General features: G+C 46.0%; 1 protein-coding gene across 1 annotated transcript in view; it reads left to right on the top strand.

The window, feature by feature from the left end:
- Positions 1-17,060, top strand: part of AGBL4 (AGBL carboxypeptidase 4) — a 922,470-nt gene extending 905,410 nt beyond the window's left edge. The window contains exons 12-13 of the mRNA XM_065655883.1: positions 5,935-6,031; positions 16,937-17,060. Coding sequence (XP_065511955.1) covers positions 5,935-6,031; positions 16,937-17,060 — 221 coding nt within the window. The remainder of the gene's footprint in view (positions 1-5,934; positions 6,032-16,936) is intronic.
- The last annotated feature ends 2,906 nt before the right edge of the window (positions 17,061-19,966 follow it).

Genomic DNA, 19,966 nt, shown 5'->3' with positions numbered 1-19,966 from the left:
TTCAAGATCCCTCTGTGCCCCATGTCCAGGTGTTAGCTGGGATCTGCCTGCTTCAGTTTAGTTCACAGGAAGGGCAGAAGCGGTAGCTGATATCGAAATGAGTTCACGGGAAATACAGAGCAGTCCTTGCAGCACAGTCCCCCTGGCAGAGACAAAACAGCGCTCTCCAAGAGCAAAAATTACATGCTTCTGATTACTCAGGGAGAAGAGCACACAACTTCCATCTTCATAATTTCTTCCACCACAATCAAGCATTTCAGGAAAAGGGCCTGAAAGCCTGAAATAGTCAGTCAGGGATCTTTCCGCCTGGTTCCTTCCCTAATAACACACAAGAGGAATAAAAATGAAGGCTTGTCATTTCTGTTACGTTTTGTTTCTGAAAGCATCTGTCCCACCTGGGATCAGGAACTGAGGCTGTTGAGAATGGAAATACTCTCCTTGGGAAAGTCTCTCTGCTATTTCCAGGCTGGCTGTGTTCAGGGCATTTATAGATTTTAAGGCTGGATGGTCTGGTTGCATTTCTTTAGCTTGACCTGCTGAATACTATGAGAAGGTGTCACCAGTAATTCCTGCATTGAGCCTGGTTCTTACATCGGAGCTACAAAAAGCCTTGTTCTCATTGGAAGTGGTAAGACACTCCCCAGAAAACATGCCCACGCACACCTCGCAGCCCTGCAAAACCAACAGCCTGAAACTCAGCGCTTGCTCGGCCAGGACCTGCTCCTCGAAAGTCAACAGGGGGGACAGGGTAAGTCCTATCCCCTCCCCACACTCCCTTTTAGAAGCTTTCTCTTTTGATAATAATTTTGAAATATGTAACCAGATATACTGGACACCGTGAACCTTGTTTCCCTGGAGTGACAGTCTCGAGGAAGGATGCACCATCAGCACCCAGACTTGCACCATGTTAAATGCTGGTGAGAAGACATAGAAGAACCACCCTTCATGCCCTCCCCCACCAAGTCTCTGTATTGCCCCAATTACACTTTGCTTGAAGTGGGTCTCCTAATTAGATGTGATGTGGGCAGCATCTCTTATTTATTCGAGAATAGTGTCAGCTCTGTGAAACAACACAAGTAACTGGTGAAAACAGCTCTGCTAAAATAGAGGACTAGTTCTGATCAGGCCGCGTGTGATATAACACGGTGGTTTAAAGCCGTGTAATGCCATTTTCCATTAGAGCTCTTGTTCGAGTCAGGAAACTGTTTGGTCCATTGATGGAAGCTGTTATAAACAGATGAGAAAACCTCATCCATATTTCTCTTGAGATTGTATGAAGCTGACAGTATGCTAGCTGACCACAGTCATCTGGGACTCTCCCACACGAAATAACCCTCTTTTCATAAATAACAGGATTGTTTTTGCGGTGGACTGAGATTTGCTGTAGAATTCAGTTTTGTCGAACAAAGAGCCTCCTCTGGTTTTTAATTTGAGCTATTAAAAAGATACATCTTTCTCTTTGTGTCTTATTTTCCTTCCTCTCTTTTTCCATTCCTTTTTTTTTATTCCCCTTTCTCTGTCTTTAGGATAACTTAAAGCTGTTTGTCTGAAACAAAAGACTTGCATGGGTCTGGTCAGTGGTGCCCCTGGACTGAATGATCACGATTTCAAATCCTGCTTAGGACTAAACTTGGATGAATTCCATAAGCTAATAACCCAGCACAGTGTTTCAAATTGATGGAGGTGCCTACATCTCATCCTCTAGATGAGATATAAAAACAGAGATCCAATCTGCTTGGCAGAGACCCCACAGGACTTATCAAAGATGAGTGGGAGCTGCTAACTGTTTTGCCCTTGTCAAATCCTTACCACCACCACAGCCTCTCTTCCTGTTCCGAAGCAATGACACTGGACCTTATGAAAATGAGATGGTGAACTTGAAGAAGCCATCCTTTTTCTAATTATTTAAAGCAGTTTGCAGCATCTGGCAAGAGGGAGAAAGAGAGATAATCCACTCACTTGAAAGTGGAATGACCCTGAATTTCAAAAAGCAAAACAAAAGCGAGCAAATGGTGCCACCATGCTCTGCAGCAGTGACATTATTAAATGATCAGTGAGCTATTAAAGCAGCAACATTTAGTACCTCCCCAAATGACTTGTACTGCTAACTGGTTTCCAAATTTAGATTTTTATTGCCTCCGCGCACAGACAGAACAAGGCTGTGTGTGTGCTTCTAGAGGCTCCGGCTTAAGCAGACTCTTCACAATAGGATTGATGAATATTCTCAGTTGAAAACTAGTAATGGGTTATAAGGTCCCCACTCCTCTGTTCACTTTTCTTACCAAGGCTGGAAGCTTTGGAGTGTGGGCGTGGTGGGGATCATAAATACAGGGATTTTGCAGAGAGCCCTGCACAATTCTTGAACTTCCTAACATCTGCAAAATTTGGCGGAGTTGTGCATTAAACAGACTGTTCTGAAATCTCCCCCAAAGCAAATGATTCTATTCAAAGAGTGAATGCTGTGAGAATGGCATTTCCAGGAGGGGTCTTGGCCATGCTGGTTGCCACTTCCAGGTAGAAATATGGAGAATGGAGGAACAACAAGTCTGTGGAGAAGGAAAGGAGAGGAAAGGGACTTGCAGGCACTATTGAAGGTGAAAGATTCACCCAGATGTTTCCACTGTGAATCACCCAAATGGATTTCTACTGTCTTACACAGGCTGAGTTCCCGGGATGGGAATAGCTGGGAAATGGCATTCTTTCAAGCTAGGTAGGGTGTTCCTGTAGGCAAAAGCACAGCACATGTGATTGCAGAAGGGAAGATGGTTAAAAAACAACCAACCAACCAACCAAACCACTCAGCAAAAGTGGGTTCTGGTTGTAGCTGCAGTTATGTGCTCGTGATATATTGTCGGCCAAAGCGGAATCTGGGTATTCTGGGCACCTGAGATAAATGCAAATGTTATTGCTTTGATTTGTTTTTCTCCATTGGTTCTGCTCACGCGTGCCACCTGCACTTGCTGAGTGAGTCAGGCCATTTCTCGTCCAAGCCAGGCAGTCACAGGGAGAGACTGTTATTACTGTTTCTGGTTTTATGTATCAGGTGCCTGATTTCCATGGCAGAAACTGCTCATCCTTTGCGGAGGCGGCCGGCAGAGCGGTGGGGGTAGGACGGCCTCAGAGACTGTATTAGAACATGCACATTTTTTATCCCATGCTGGTTCGAGTCTCTCTCCATCAATGCGGACTGTGAGTTGTTCCTCTTTGATGACTTTTCAGTGACTGGATGTGGCACAGGTTTGCACTTCCACTTCTTCACAGTGTCTGTCTACCCGTGTGTCCATGCTCTGCAAAATGCCTTTGCCTTTCCTGGTAACCTTAGCAAACACGAGATCTGTGTGGGCTGCATGTTAAGATTTTCTGCTTGTGAAGAACTGTAGAAAATTGGGGTGATGGGCCCTTAGAGGCCCTTCCACACTTCCTTTTCTGAACTTCATGTAGGACCGCAGAAGATCATTCTTGTTTGCTGTGAGTTTAACCTGTTCTTGAAGACCTCTGGTCTAGAGATTTCCAGATGTGCTAAGGCAGCTTATTCCAGTGTCCTTACCTTTAGAAAGCTGTTCCTAAGACCTAAGTTCAGCAGTACAACAGGACTCTTCCAAGTCAGGGTTAAGGCAGAGTTGTAAGGCACCATGTAGGAGCTTGTGAAGGCACTTCCTTGGCTGCACCCACTCTCATCCAAGGGCCTCCTCCCCCAGGACAGCAGGTCAGGTGTTTCCCACTGTGCAAACACAAGCAATGTAGAGAGACAAAGAAAAGGGCAGAAGGGCCCTTTCTGGCAGAGGAGCCTTTTGAGATTGGCACTGACAAAATGTCCTAGAGACTTTACTGAGTCCAATTACCACTTTATGTCTTTAAAGTGCTGAGTAAATGAAAGAAACTACAAGATCAAGCCATGTTAGTCTTCTCAATCCCTTAAATGTTTGACAGCCCTCTCCTCTTCTTTCTCACTTTCTCAGACTACTTTGAACTCTCAACCTTTGCCGCTGCTTTGAGTTCACATCTGCAGAAACCAAACTGCCCCCAGCCGTCCCCACATTCCAGTAACAATTGCAAAACACTTTCAGAGCAACGCTGCCCTCCCTCAGATTGATAAACTTTAAGCTGTCTCCAACTTTCTGAACTTTCACGCACGTACGGTTAGTCTCGTCCGTCAGCGCTGGCAGGCTGCGGGGAGGCTTGCTGGGTGCTGCAGCAGCGTGAAGCAGCCGGTGCTGTTCCACACAACCGTCCGTGCAGAAAACAGCCGTGAACACCAGCTGCTGGGGCTGTGCGGTACCGTTGGGCAGAAGAATATAGGCACCCGCAGCACATATGGTGTTAGGATGGCAATGAGCGTATCAGGATAGAGCTTGAAACAGAAGGGATAGGTCCGTGTAACTATCCCCAGACACGGCAGTGGGAACTGGAGAAGTGAGACCAGACCCACTGGGGAAAAAATCAGTGTCAGAAGTCATCCTCAGCCGCTAGACCACGGCTTGACTGCAGTGCTAGCAGAGCTGGTGGCTGGCTTTTTGCAGAACTAGAGCTAGAGACTGAGTCACATCAGTGCAACCTTCCCTTTAAATAAATAAATAAATGATAAACAGAGATCTCACAGTGATGCCTGAACTCGATGTCTCATGCTCACTTGTTTTGATGTGCCTAATGTAAGTGGGCGGGTAATAAAAACTTCATTTAGAAGCTAGCGTCTTCACAGGCGCTGCTGGAACCCCCTGGGACACCACTTCTGGAATTTTCCTTTAATGGAAACATCAGCAGATAGCTATTGATAAAGCAGAACATGCACGCATGCACACAAAACTAACCAGCGATGGTTTATTTTCCTGAACTGCTGAGTGTCAGGTGCAGAGGTGTATTTAGATTGCCCAGGTTATATACCCACCTCGGCCACTGCATCCTCACTCCTGAAATGGCCATTACTATGACCGTTCGGGGCAGTGCCCTGGAGAAGTATGTGGTTATTGTAGCATGGATTGGCATCAGCTCAAAACAGAGGAGTCCTGAGCCCCCGTAATACAGCTGTGGATAATGGCATCAACTGCATTTCTCCGAGCTGGACATCATGCCGAACATGACAAGCCAGCACTGGTCTGTAACAGGCAGACCTAGAGCTGACATTTCACATGAGCAGGAGATTCATCCCATGGATACGTTGTCTAGGATATTATTTTTCAATGCATTCACAGGTTATTCAGCTTCTCTTTAGGCCACCGAGTCTTCAGAAAGGTCTGGTTGCTGTGCCTGCCATGCCTCTGTGGCAGCTCTGATGTGCAGCACCTGCCCAGCGTTGGGCTCAGGCTTAGCTGAAGGAGGAATTGTGGCCAGTGAGGAGAGAAGAATCCCTGGAGTTACTGCTGACCTCCTTAAGGTAATCTACTGTCCTTCCAGGTCAGTGCTAAAATCACCATTTCGGGTCCTGAATACAACTCAATTAAAGAACAGTATATTCTCCCAGGACAGGATTGGGGTCAGTGCTGGAAGGTTTGGAGGACTACAGCTTTAATCCCAGCCTTGAGTGTGGATGCTCGTCCATGGCTGGTTCATACCATGACATTGTTGACTTTGTTTCCTGGATACAAGTACAGGTAATTTAGGTCATTATTTTCCCTGAATGTGGAAATTGGAAGGCCCCTTTTGTCTAGTGAATTACTTCATGACCACCACGGGGATCTGCAACCAGGTGTGGGGGGAAAGGGAGATTGTTTCTTCCTGGTTATGGTTTTATGCAGCGTCTGCCTGTGATAATAAGAAGCAAACAAGATGACCCCCACTTTATCTGCTTGCGTAAGTCATTTTGCTGACGCCTGAGCACTGTGGGATGGTTAATGTAAAACTTGCTCACATATCAAATAGCAGTAACTTACCTTTAAACTGCTTTTTTGTTATTTTTCATCATTTTTTTAAAAAAGCTCCTTAATTAAAAGCTCACAGATATGAAGCTTGGAAGAAACGTGGCCAGGACGTTCTTGGATTACTACAGGCTGAATTCCTTGGTGGAGAGACCATTAGCATCTACTCCTAAAACTCGGTAGGTCAGAAAGCAATTTCTTTTGCTTTAGCAGGGCTGGGTTTTTAATACCTTTCATGACTAAACTTCAGTGCTACTGCATTATGGCTTTATAATCGTTCTAATCTAACTGTGCTTATTTTATTGAAATTCCATTTGGAAATAAAGCATTTACGATCAGGAAAGATAGCTGGTTTATGTCTGAAAAAAATATTCAGGGGATTTTGGAGATATCGATATCTTTCCTGAATTCTGTCTGCTGTACACCAATCTCACACCAGTATCTTTCATGGACTTACCCTTCATTTATCTCCTGAGAGTGAGGGGAGAATCAGACCCACTTTATTTTGAAAAGTTTTGATTCTGGAAGTGAACACTTTTTCAGTGCTTCAGGAAATTACTGGCAAGCCTGTGCTAAAGGCAGGGTTCTGCATCTCGCCTTGGACCTGCTGCAGTGCTGGCAGCCAGATGGCAGGTTCCTTCTGCCAGTCCAAATGCAACTCTTTACCTGGGGGTCCCCTCTCACCTTAAGTCCTTACTCCAGCTTTACAACCAGTTTAGTGGATGTTTTTCCAAAAGGAAGTCTTTTGGGTATGGGTGGGCAATGACCAAAAAGTGTGAACAAAGGGCATGAAATGTCCAAGCTCTAATCCCCGCAGTGCTGCTGGTTCTCTCTCTGGTGTTGGCCAACTCATGTCCTCCCAGTGTCTCTTAGCTTGTGTGGGGAGCGGGGGAGATACCACTGACCTGTGTGTTGAGAACCAGCATTCCCTGAACAGGCAAAGCTGTGTAATAACACGAGGAGGGGGGCAGAGCAGGAACCAGAGCTCCTGTTTCACAGGAAACACCGTATTCAGAATTTGCCTCTGTTCTGAGAAAACAGCAATAATTCCTCCGAACTCAAAATTTCCAGTTATATGCATTTGGGCCAACTGGAATGTTTCGTTTGGGTTTCAACTCTTGATAGCACAACCAAATATAATTTATATTTTGTGGTGAAAAAGCCAATTCCAAAAAGGCAAGGAAGGCAGCTGAGCCTTGAAATTCACTTCCTTCCTCACCCCACTGTTTTCCCCCTTAAAAATTTTTGCAAAGCAACGCTTTCCTACTGAAGATTTTCTTGTGATGTGTAAGATGGATGTTATAAATATCAGCCTACACCAGTGCAGTTGCTGGAGTTCCTTCTGCAGCCTTTAAAAATCCTCTCAGTGCAGCCATTCTAGCAGTTCCTATACATGTGGGCAAAGCCAGCCTGACTGCATTAGGTGCTTAAATGCCCTGCTTTGAGTCCCTCTCCCTTCCTCTGTTCGTGATCTTGACACAACAGTTTAGGCTGGCTCAAGGAGGATTGTCAGCTCTGCTGCTCTGAATGCTCTTATCTGCAGAGACCTGCATGGTTAGCAGAGAAAAGCATCCAGCATCTTCCTCTCCTCCGGAAATTCAATGTATCACTTCTCTCAGATTCCCAGGGGCCACAGCCTCCAAGGCTAAAAACCCACGGCTATTACTGAACCTAATTACCACCTGGCAGCAAAGTGCTTTTCCGTAGCATCATTCAGTTACCTCATCAAAAGGAATGTTTGTTTGCTTTCTTCATTTTAAATTAAAGAACCACTGACAGTGGTAACTGAAGCATTTTAATCTCATCAAATATCCATGTCCATCTCTATAGAGACAGCCATGCCAGCAGGGAAAGATACACATCTATAATCAGGTTGCACAGAGCAAACTTCTGTTGTTCCCCCACTAGAGTCGAATGGGGTGAGGTATCTTTTATTTGGGGAGTGCTACCTCACGGTAAAATCCTAAATATGGGAAATGTTTGGGCCAGAGGCAACAGATGTTTAAGGAATAGAGTTTTAAATATTTGTGTTGTTAATTTCCTTATAGCTTTCAAACACCAGCTTTTTCCTGTAAGCAGACAAATGCCTGCTATTTGTATCCTTGGCTTTGTCACCTGACATTTGATCAGAGCCTGTATATATATAAAATGTACATCAATGAAATGAAATGGCTCTTTGAAGCTGTTGTGTTAACTACAAACCTGTCCAAAAGAAAATCTTGCAACTGCTGGGAAACAGAAGAGAGATGGATGTGGCTTTAAATATATCTTGGCTAGGCAGTGGCACTAGAAAAGGACTGGAATATGTAAAATGATAAGAAATATCTGTGTAATCAGGACTAATTATATGGCATGGTTATTAGCTCGAAACAAGACATGTTGTGCCCACAGTTCATGAAAATATACTAAAACATTACCAGATTCCATATACTCATTGAAAGAAAGCTGCAGAGTTAATAAACGTGCAAGGGACAACTAATTGGCTGCTTTGTCCCAGCCTACTACAGGCAGAACAATTTCTGTTTGAGGGAATTAGCGCAGCCAAAATGTGTTATAACAATAGCCCTGGAAATAGCAACAACCTGCAACACTTACAGAGCACATCTAACTGAAGGATCTTAAAGAAGAAACTGTTTATGTTGCTACTACTATGTTGCAGAGAAGGAAACTGAGGCACAGAAACGGAGAGGTGGTCCTGAGAGTCAGAAATACGGCTGGTATTCAGGCACTTCTTCAGAGTTTAGACCTGTCAGGCTCACAACAGCCACCCTGGAGCATAAACTGTGCAGGCAGTTCGGTGAGAACTGAGTTAGGACCATCTGGAGCAAGAGGCAAGAACTCATGCAACAGCTCTGGTTACAGAACTACGATTGAGGCTGGGGCTAGGATACCCTCTGTTATCCTCTGTATTTGTGCAGCTTATTTCAAGAAGGAAAAAGAAATAGCTTTGTCTGTAAAAGGTGCTGTAAGTGAATCCAACTGGTCAGTTGGACCTGTCGTTAAATTCCACCTGTCCTTGTCTACAGAAGCCTCTGGAACAAGTGTCACCTGTAGATGGGGCCTTCAGTTCCTCACTGTGGAACTGTGCCCACCACACTCCCTGCAGTCAGGCTCCACCGACATCCCAAGAGGCCGCCATGAAAGCCAGATTAGAGCTGGAGCCCTCAAGTATTTGCTGCCAGGAGGTGGGGAGGGGAGCAGTCGGGGTGCTGAGTTTTACCCCGAGTGGTTGGTTGCTGCAAATTATTCTTGAACACACAGTTGTGGTGGTGATCTCTGAAGGGTTGGAGTGAGCTTGGATGCACTCGACAATCTTGTTCCTTCCCAACATGTCCTCACCAGCAAGCGGAGGTGTTCACAGGTGCAGGCCATAGACATCAAACTTAGAAGCTTCTGCTCCCTCTGGAACTGAAGGAGACTCTGGGCAAACCTCAAGTTCCCAAGTAGCTCAGACCCCTGAAAAGACCTCTGGACTGTGCACTGACTCTGTAGAGAGGCCAGACATGAAAATTAAATGCTTAAAGTTTTTTTTAGCACTGTCTTTACTTCTTAGAAAGTCCTTTCTTTATCCCCTCCCTGTCCAGCATGGTTATTCTCGCATGCACCCTCCCTCCCACCACAGCTCATCCAGTTCCCCCCAGGACCCTTCAGCCCTTTCCCTCTTGCTGAGCTTCTTCCAACCTTCCCCCAGTTCCCACAGGTTTCCCACAGCCTGCAAGGGAAGGTCAGGAGTTGTTTCAAACAGGAACCCCAATGTGTCCTGCAGTCTTCATCGTGGGAAGACCCAGTTCAGAAAGATGGCGTTCATCGTTATCAGCATGCTAAGCAATTATTTTCCTGAAGGTGATGTGTCTGTGGCAAGATAGGAGAGCATGAATGACTCAGCTGGGAAGGGCAGGAAGGTTAGAGTATTTTCCTATGTGAGCTGATGAATTAAAAGCCTTACTGAAAATGCTGGACGTTTTCTGGCATGACAAACCAGCGCGCCTATGAATTTCCAGCAGCAAAAGAGACCTCTATGCTGCCTACAGAAGCTGCTGGAGAAGAGAGCACTGCCACTTAGACGTGCTTCAGAGAGGCTCAGGAAAGTCTGACCTGCACAAAGACGTCTCCAAGGTTGGGTTATGTGGGCACAGAGCAGGAGAGCGCGGTGCAGAAAGGGGCTGTCAGGTGGCAATGAAGGTTCATGCCCTTCCTCTCCTCTCGTTACTGTTCTTTTCCAAGCTGCTTGATGACCAGCCAATTCTGTTCCCGCTGCGCTCACTGGAAAGCATGCAAGTGGGGCTTCCTTTGATGCCACCGGTGGCACAGGAGCTCTTCATCAGCTCACTGAGTCTCTGTCCTGCACTCCCCTCTTTCTGTTTGTGCCAGAGTGAAGGTTAAGGTTGCCTGAGTCGAAAGTGAGAAATGTCCTCCATTGAAATCTTTGGTTAAGGGCAAAAACTTTGTAAGAGATTAAGAGAAAGCAAGGTACGGCTGTTACAGAGAACGGCTAAGGCAGGAAAGCAGAACTTTCACTGAAAAATTTGCAAATGCCAGTCACCTTGCACTGCCTGAAGTGCACCCCTTTGCCTGTATCAGTGTTGCTCTGCTCTTTCCTGGCTCACAGCAGAGCCCTGCTCCAGCGCAGCACCAGCAGAGGAGTTGTTGCCGCTTGTAAACCACTGACGTTTTTTCTCTGAGAGCCACCAGTACCATGTTACTTATTTTCTGGACACACTGGAAGAGCTGAGTGCTTACAGCTCTGGCTGAGGTTAGGGGAGCTGAGCTTTGAACAGGTACAATGTGGGTACCCTGAAAAATCCCACCTGGGCCTCACTAGTGAAGCATTCTGCAACTCACGTCTGCACCACGTTTTCCTGTAGGCAAAACCCGGGGTCTCTGCTCACAGGGGTGCTGGAAGAGAAATTCCTTCCTGTGTGGAATGCTCTCAGTTGCTGCACTGACACACGTGAGAGAAAAGTCCAGGAGAAGATGAATAATTCTAAGAGCAGGGATTTGATGGCATACAGCAAATAGTGCCTGGGGCCAAACACTGAACAAAAAAAGGACAGAACAAAATATTGACTGGCCCTTCATTAATTGCCGTCTGTCCACCGTGCCCTGAATGAAGCAGCAGCCTTGTTGAAGAAAAAGTAGGCTGTGATGAGGTAATTAAAGACTGCATCAGGAGGCATATCCGCCAGGAGCTTGAATTAAAATTGCTCTGACAGCCTTTTTTTCTGGCAATTCCTCCTTTTGCTGCTTGACTTTGCAGCCTTAATGATGATGCATGAGTTCACAGCTGCGTATCCAACAGGCTGGGTCGCCCACGGGACTGTCCCGTCATCCTCAGAGGCGATGGGCGCCATCATCTGTGTCATGCTGGATGGAGCTGGGGAATATCTTCCTATGTATGGGCACAGTCTGATGGGAGGCATTTTTGCCAGGACAACTCAGCCTTTCACGTTTTGAGCCCCATCTTGACACTAAAGAGCTGTATCCAGAGGCTGTGTGGTTTTACAGGCTGACACTGTCCCAGGGATTTGCTGCTTGCTGGTACGTGCCATGTGTGGGTTCTTCTGTCCCACCGAGTCTGGGATCTTCTCACCAGTCTGCCTCTTGCTGTCTTTCAGAAAAAAATATCCTCCCTTTACTTTTAACATCTGCCTTTGTTCAGCAAAACCACTTGTAATTCATGAAGAAAGGAGGAAACTAAATGAGGGTAGAAAAAAAGAGAGTCAGCTGCAAAACCCTCCATCACCATGCCAGCTCCCTTGGAGGCAGGATTGCAACCCGTCTTCAGGGATTTCACCAGGACCTGGGACATAGGTGCCCTATAGCTGTGTCACTTTTGCAGGGACAAGTGGGACCAGACTGTATTAGGTCTTATTTATGTCACGGGCAGGGCTGGTCAGAGCTGCAGTGGTTGCATTACCCCTACCAGCCAGCACAGAAATGCCACCTCGTAGCCAGAGCCTGCAGACTGTCTTACCTGGCTCCCTGCCTGTTCAAACACTGCAAAGCTCTTATGAGTATCTAAAAAACCCCCTTGCTTTATCCTCCCATGTTGGCTGGTGCTCCTTTAAAAGGAAAATTTAAAAAAAAAAAAAAAAAAAAAAAAAATCAACAAAAAACTGCTGAGGAGTCAAACAACTTCAATCTGATTTCCAGGGCTGTAAACTGCATTAGTAATGGGACCTCTACTATGGTTTAAAGGCAAATTATATGTTTTGCCTCAAAAATTAATTTTTGTTTTTTCCTCCTTCTCTATGGGTAATTATAATCTGTCAGCTCACTCCCACACACGTCTGCATGTTTTATGCAACTCTCAATACTTGTAGCTGTCGTTAAAGAAAACCTTTCAGGTTTTAAACAGTGACACATTTGCGTGGGTTCAATGAAAAGGATCCATTTGCAGAGTTTGGGGAGATTTGCAGTGTTTGGCCAGCTCCCAGCAGAGGGCTCACCAAAATACCACATTACAACAATTACCTTGTCAAGCATTTGGGAACCAGAGTGCCTGCTGCAAGGATTTTATCCTGGATTTAAGCACGCACACACTAAAGCACATGCAAACAGCCAAAACCACCTCTGGCTTGGTCCTGCTTTCAGACAGTCCCTCAACAGAGAGTGTGTAAAAATACTTCAGGACCAGCCTGGGGAGCCGGTGTGCCTGACGGGTGGCCCAGCAGGAGAGAATAATCTGCATTACTGTATGAAGTAGATTTGGTCCATGTTAACAATCCCTTTCAAAATGAAGGTACTGTCAGCTGGTTTAATTTAATTTACTCTACCTTAATTTACTTTTGGAAACGAGCTAAATTAATAAATTGAATTATGGCTACTTTAACTCTGAAGGAGCATATCCACACAGGAGCTTACTGTGGTTTCACTAATCAGCTTTACATTTACACCCTAAATGTATTTGGATTAGCTCTCACAGGCATCCTCATATAAATAACGCCTGGAGATGCCCACCTGCTTTCCTTTTCCTTCCTTGGGTGTGTTGCTCTGAGGAAGCCAGGGCTCGGTAAGCAGATTTACAGCATCTGTGTTATTTCATGCCTCATTCCTGTCTGGATTCTCCCTCTGTTTCTAAAGAGCAGGACAGAGCACTCTGCTGTGAAAGCAGAGAGCTGCTTTGTGTAGGGTGGGTTAATGTGGGTAATATCTGATGTACACAGCACACTAATTCCAATATCATATTGCTAACTTGAACAAGCTCAAGAGACAGTCACTGTCCACTAGCATCTCATCATGTACGTGCAACCTGTTGTTCTCCTGCTGCATCTTAGGAAATAAGAGGATGGAAGACAAAAAAAATCTATTTACCTCCTCTCTGCAGCTTCCTGCCCCAGGTTCAGTAAAGATACACAAGGATGGCTGGGTCTGAGCCACGTGCATTACTTGTAATTATGGCTACTTCTCTTTCTCTTGTGTGGTAACATGGTTCCAGTTACAAGCCAAACATTCCTGCCTCCATGCAGAGTCGCCTCAGCACGTATGGACCTGCCAAGATTGCCAGATAGCACTAAGATTCTCCATAGTTTGTATGACCCAGAGATGACAAGCTGCTGTGACAGTTGGGTGGTCATCTAGCAAGTGTGAATTTGTGCTCACTTTCTGGAAACAGGCACTGGTGACTGCTTTAAAAAAAAAAAAAAAAAAATCAAGCCTGTGGTAACAGCTGAGGATTTCTGACCTTTGCTCTAACATTTCAAATTTGGTTTTATTGCTTCTAATTGACCTTGCTTTAGAGCATGCACAATGTCTAACTGCCAGGGCACTGCCTGTCATTATCTGCTGGGCCATTTGATGTGTGTTTTTTATGTTTGAAACTTGTCAGACATTCCCAGAAATTACTGCGCTCCCTTTGCTGTGTCAAATATGGGCCTGGTTAATTGTGCATCCCTGACAGTGAAGCATTTGCAGTAATCAGGGATTGATTGTTTAGCAGCGATGGCTGCAATGGAAATGTGTCTCCTCTATATGGAAAGTGTAAAAATTAGATCAGCAGATACACGACAGCAGCCAGATTTCTTAGTTTCAGGGATCAGAGGTTAGCCATTTTCCAGCCTTGATGATTCATTTTTGATCCCGCTCACGTGGCTTGGATAACTTAGTTTTCTCCTCCCTTTGCAATTTAAACACAAATTATCTTCTATTTTGGCCCTCTTTAATACTCCAGCTGCAAAGTCACTAATTCAAATCTATTGCTCCCCACCTCAACTTGCATCACCGGATAGAAACAAGAGTCAAGAAATGTGTTTGTGACAGAGCTCAAAATGCCATGGTGCCACAAGCGTGCTTATGGTGGTGGTTTTGTAAAGCTCAGCTCATCTAAAACATTAGCCTCCTTTGTAAGTCTGCTGATTAATTTTAAGACCTTTAAGGTTTAAGTTTTCCTAACAATTAGCAATTCAGGTACAGTTGATTGAGATGTGAATGGATACACTACATTTGTAGTAGATGTATATAAGGCTTGTCTTTCTGCAGATGGGCTGAAAACACTACAGAAAGCAGTAGGATTACCCCCATTTTGCAGAATGTGAGAAAGAGCATCGCTGGAAACACCGACATATTAGATCTCAATGTGAATTACACATCTGCTGTATTTAGATAGAAGTAATTTTGCTGTTGAAATCAGAGCTTGGCATTTTTTTTCCCATGGGGTTCCATAACTCAAAATTGTGTTGAGATCAAGCATGTAGTAGGGCTTTTTTTAGCTGTAAAGGTGAATGTATTCAGATTATTCAAGTGGTGATTTTTTGGATGTACAATTAGTTGACTGAGAGATGTGGTATAAATTTGGTATTGTAATTGCTATGCCTCTGAGATTTCAATTTGCAAAACAGTTTGCAGGGCTGCAAGATTAACTGTTGTATGTGCGAAGAGCATGGAGCAGAGCTGTGATTTGATCGTGACTGTCTGTCAATGGGCTGTACGTCCAAAAAAATCACTTTGTCACAAGTACCTGATGTGAACAGAGTGGCTGATACTCACAGTGCTTCAGTTCAGTGGGTGCCTGGATGGCTGCTAAAAAAGGCCAGTGTCTAAAAATCTCACGCGTAAGTCTTGTCAGATTTCCTTTTTCTGTATTACCCAAATTGTGAAAAAGGAAGGAGGTTTAAGACCCATTTTTATCCTCTTTGCATGCTCCATATTATATTGTTTGCTGCCCTTGCAGAGAGGAGAAGATCGGGAATGATATTCAGCAGCTCTGCTCCGGTGGCCCGGCCGAGCGGGCACAGGGCAACGTGTGTGCGTAGGGCAGGGGCAGCCCCAGCGTGGGCAGGAGCCCAGTCCTGCCTGCCCTGCCTGCAGCAGGCAGGCTGAGACCAGGGACGTGGGCAGTGCTGACACCTCCCCAGGGCCAGGGATGGATTGACAGGCTGGCTGTCCTGTGTTTTGCGTGATTCTCCATTTGCTCCACAGCTGCTGCCATGTGTGGGTCTCCAGTGTTGTCTAGGAAGATGTCAATGTAATTACACACAGAATCAGAGAAACCGCTTGTTCTCACTTCAATGTGCCTGTCAGGTCTCCCTCCAAGGGTCCTAATTTATTTATTTTTGTCTCAGTGTTTATCTCTTCAAAATGCCACTGTGCCTTAGGTTGGTGACTGAACGGTGGAGACGCAGTAGATGCTGAGCTGATGGCAGCTGTGACAGCAGTGCGGAGGGGAAGGCTGCTGGAGGTAAAGCCCCCCAAGCCCTGTGCCCCATTGGCTCCTACATTATTTAAATTCTTTTAAAATCTATTTTGAAACCTCCTTCTGCAAATAAAAGCAGAGGCAGTGACAAATACACACCTGTGCGGTGGGGAAGGGAGGTTTCTCTGTGTCACTAGAGCAGGCAGGTTCCTCAGGGGTGAGTCAGGGTGGAGGGATCCAAATACCTGAGTTTCCATCTCAGCTCTTTTCCTTTCGGTTCTCCCCAGGTTGGCTGAAGGGCCTTTGACAAGTCACTTCACTTATGGTGACACGGCTATGTGAAAGGAGAAGTCCTCCACTTCCTAGGGCTTGTGTCTCAGTATGAATTGGTACAGCACCAACTCCAGCTTGGCTTGGGTCTTCAGCTGCTGTAGCAGACACGGATCGTTGCTATTGAAGGGAGCAAACTGCTTAAAGAGTAGGTCAGGCACAAGTAGAGGACGTTTTCCATCTGTGTCCTGCTGTAGCAATGGGGGGGTGAATGTACAAAATCAGCAGGGCATGGTGGGTATGGGGGGGCAGGAGCTGAGTGGGCACCCCAAAGGCTCATCAGAGCCCCTTGGCTGGTGTGAGCAAGGCTAACAGCATGGTTTGATTCCCTTCCTCAGAATGGGAATGGAGAGATGGGTTTTGCAGCTTTTAAGAAGCAGAAGCCATCCAAAAGTATACCTGCTTTTAGAGCCACAGCACAGCCAGCTTGGTGAGGGGAGGTAATTCACACTCTGCCAAGATAAGTGTGAGGTGCAGCACCACGGCGTTGGAGCTCGGTTCACACAGGGGGTGGTGATGACTGCCCGGAGCTGCTGCTGCTTGGGGCGAGTGCGGAGGGACCCCGCGCTCTGCCGGCGGTCTGCGGGCAGGGCTGCAGGGCTGCCTTGGCTGCCAGCAGGGTCAAGAGCTGGTCACCAAAGAGTCCGGCCGCAGCTGTGAACAGCCCTGGCAGTGGGAGCAATCCAGGGCTGAGCAGAGCCGTGAACCCAGCTGTCCTGGTATGCGCACCAGAAGGAAATATTCACAGTGATATGAGGGCTATTAATGAGCAGAAATGAAGTGAAACATTTCAGGCGTGTGGGGGCCACAGTGAGGAGAGAACGGGGTAAGTGCATGAGCCCAAAGGGAGCAGTGGGGCCCTTCTCTTGGAGAGCTCACAGCCAGCACAAAGCCCTTGAAGTCTCCTGAAAGAACTAATCCTGCTCTGGCCAGAGGAGGATGGGACCAGCTGGTCTTTAACCAGCTCTAATTTGTCTCGAGCTGCCAAAGCCTTCCTTGCAGATGCACTTCACTGTGAGAGCACACATGGCTTCTCCTTGGAGCACACCCACGCGTGGCTTACCTGCTGCTGAAACACCCCAGCGTTCATAATACCTGTCTTCTCTCTCTCTTCCTTTGGCAGGAAAGAAAAACTGCAGCTTTTTAAAAACACTACCCAGCGGGGCCAAGGGAGCAGCCATGCTGGCAGCAAGCCGGAGAAGAGGAGCCAGGTGTATCTGAAGGACCAGTCCCATTCCACACGATGAGAAGAGGGCTGGTCTGTGGGGCAAGGTGGAGGAGCACACCTGGGTCTGGAATCAATTGTGTGTTTCTTTTTTTTCCAGACAAGTATTTCTAAGATAACAAATAGTCCAAGAGGGAAGGAGTGAGAGGGAAATTATCTAGAAATTTTACTATTGATTCTTTTTTATTTATAGATGGTAAATCAATTTCAGGGTTTTTTTTTTTTCCCCTTTTTTTTTCTTTTTTTTTCCCTCATCATCTCTGGAAAAAAAAGAGTGACCCAATAGATTTGCAGAAATCTTTTGCGGTGGCTGCAAAGCTATTTGTTAAAATGAGAAAGCCTCCCCTTCCTCCACTAGCCTCGCTCTCTCTCTTTAAAGAGGTAATCCATACGATGAGCTAACGAGGGAGTCCTGGCTCCCCTCCTGCACCATGTGATGTCTCCCCTTTTAGTGTCAGGCTCAGAAGCTCTTATGCCAATTGCATGTGCTAGCCCTGTTAGCTTGCATTAAGAGAGCCTGATAAATAGCTTCTGGGAGTCAGGCAGGTGCTCCTCAGTGTGCTGTTTGTCATCCGCTGCATGGTTAGGTTTTTTTGCTCTTCTATCAGAACATTTGTGGAACGGGGTCATATGAGAAGTGTTACTGTCAGGCTGCAGGCATGAAACTTGCTGCAAGGCCTGTCTAACAGACAGAAACCACGGTCCTCCAGCAAAAAACTGGTTGGGAGTCTAGAAAGACTGGATATCCCGACAGATGTATGACTGAGGCAGTGTGAGCCAGTGTAGTGCTGAAAGGGATGAACAAACAGTGTTGTGACACTACAGTAAGAAATCCCATGTTCTGTGCTTCTGAGATTACTTTGGTTTTCTGGCTGCTGGAAACTTCCTGGTTGCTTAATCTAGGCACATTGTGCCTTAGTGTCATATTTCAGCTTTCTGTTTCACTCTGACTTTGAGACCAATCCCAGAATTTCACTCTCTATGTAAAGCCTCACCACCTTCCCATTACATGGACAGCACATGAAATCTCTGCTCAAAGCCACCATCACTAGGCAGTCTTGTCTCCTCTGTTGTGTGGCTAATTAAGCATCTGCCAGTGATGTGGGTTTGAAGCGCGAGGCCAGTAGTTCTCAAACGGAGAGCAGAAGAAGGTGACCCTGAGGGGAGTCCAAGTGTCTCCCAGGGGGTGGGAAGGGACAATGCACTTAGAAGTGCATCTCGCCCAACCCATCAGTAGCCTTGGGAAGCAGCTTCTCTTCCCTGTATTCTGCTAGGAGTTGGTGGCTTGGAGGAGAGAAGTTGCAAAGACCCAGTGGACAAAAGGACAAACTAGACTGTGGGTGAAGAAAGACATGTGAAACAAGACTGAATGAGCTCTTGGTGTGCGGTGGCCCTGAAGCAGTAGTAGCTCCAGACACTCCATTCTCTACTAAAAGAGCTGGGTTGTTGCCCCTCTCCTCTTTCCCAGGATTTGAGCACCATGGTCTAGGAACAGAGTCAGACTCAGCTGGGTCCTCGAGCTGGCCTCGAGCACCTTCTGGTCCACTTGCAGCCACAGCCAACCCCACCCATTTTTTTTTCCTACCCTGAGATCCCCATCACATCTCCACTGAACCCTATAGGGAGAGTTGACTCTATAGTGCTTTCTTCAGAGACTCACTTCTGCTTTTGGGGTTCACCAGTAAACCATCTTTCTTGAAAACTCTCCCTGACCAGGTAGGGATGGGAGCCTGAGCCTTTCACTGTGGGCTCTTTGCTTGTTTGCATGAGGAGGGCTTACACTTTGGCGTGAGGAAGAACACATCCTGGGGATAAATGAAAAGGTATGAGAAAAAACAAGAATTACAGGGTAAAACAGATCTCCCGGGTAACTTAAATTTACTATCCCTTGTGAAAGTACTCCCTGATTCTTCAGCAGCGGAGACCTTGCTGCAAGGCCTGAGTGTGACCAACACCAAACCGAGGTGTGATCCTAGGAAGATTTGAAAGCAGCTTGGGTTGCATTTATGCAGCCAGGAAGCTAGCAAGCCCTCACAGGGGCTCATCTGTCTTTGAATACGGTTCCCATATCTATCTCTTGATGGATGGACATCCATTCAAGACATTCCATACCAGTAAACACAAAGCAAGCAGGGTCAAGTCTGAGGTCTGTGTTCTGTGTCTAGGGATACATGCACTTCTGGAGCCCCATCACAACAGACCTCCTGGGAGGCACATGGTTTCCATCCACTCAGCATTACTGCAGCCAGAAAGAGCGAGCAGGTACAAGTCAGGACAAAAATTTGGCTTTGCATGCCTCTGAAAAAGGACAAGCTACTCAGGATCTGACAAAACTCGAACTGATTGTGTCTGTGTGTTAGACACACACTAGCTAGGTTTTCATTAGTTAGATATCTTCTGTCTGATCAGGGGATCTTGGCTGAAAACAAGAAAGAGATATCCCACTGGAAGGAAAATGATGTAAAACACCAAGCAAACCTGATATTGTCAGTATCTCAAGGTGAAGGCGTTAAACTGTGCATGTTTTTAGGGGGAACAGAATGACTTCATATGATGAATTCCAAGGCATCCAAAAGGAACAGCGCTGGCTCTCTGTCTCCAAAAGCAGAGTAATGAATAGCAGTGACAGTGTGATAATTAAAATGATCTCTTTGAGATATGGATTAGAAGGTATGCAGAGGGGGGATAAGTCCTCCTTTGAATTAATCTAGTGTTAATTTATTACTATCGTTGGGTTTTATAGGATTTTTAGTGAAAGACTTTAAAAGTTGGTTTACTGAGGTGATAATATTCCTTCTGCATATTCATTGGAAAAACACTTGCAGAATTCCTCATTATTTCTTTTTGAATGGTTCTGTATATACATATATATTATGAAAGAGTTTCAGGTATTTGCTTAGCTGCTAAAGAGTCTACTCTAGAAATATG

Source organism: Caloenas nicobarica, chromosome Z, assembly GCF_036013445.1.
Source record: "Caloenas nicobarica isolate bCalNic1 chromosome Z, bCalNic1.hap1, whole genome shotgun sequence".
Classification (NCBI taxonomy): Eukaryota; Metazoa; Chordata; class Aves; order Columbiformes; family Columbidae; genus Caloenas; species Caloenas nicobarica.
This window is presented reverse-complemented; position numbering and strand designations above follow the sequence as displayed.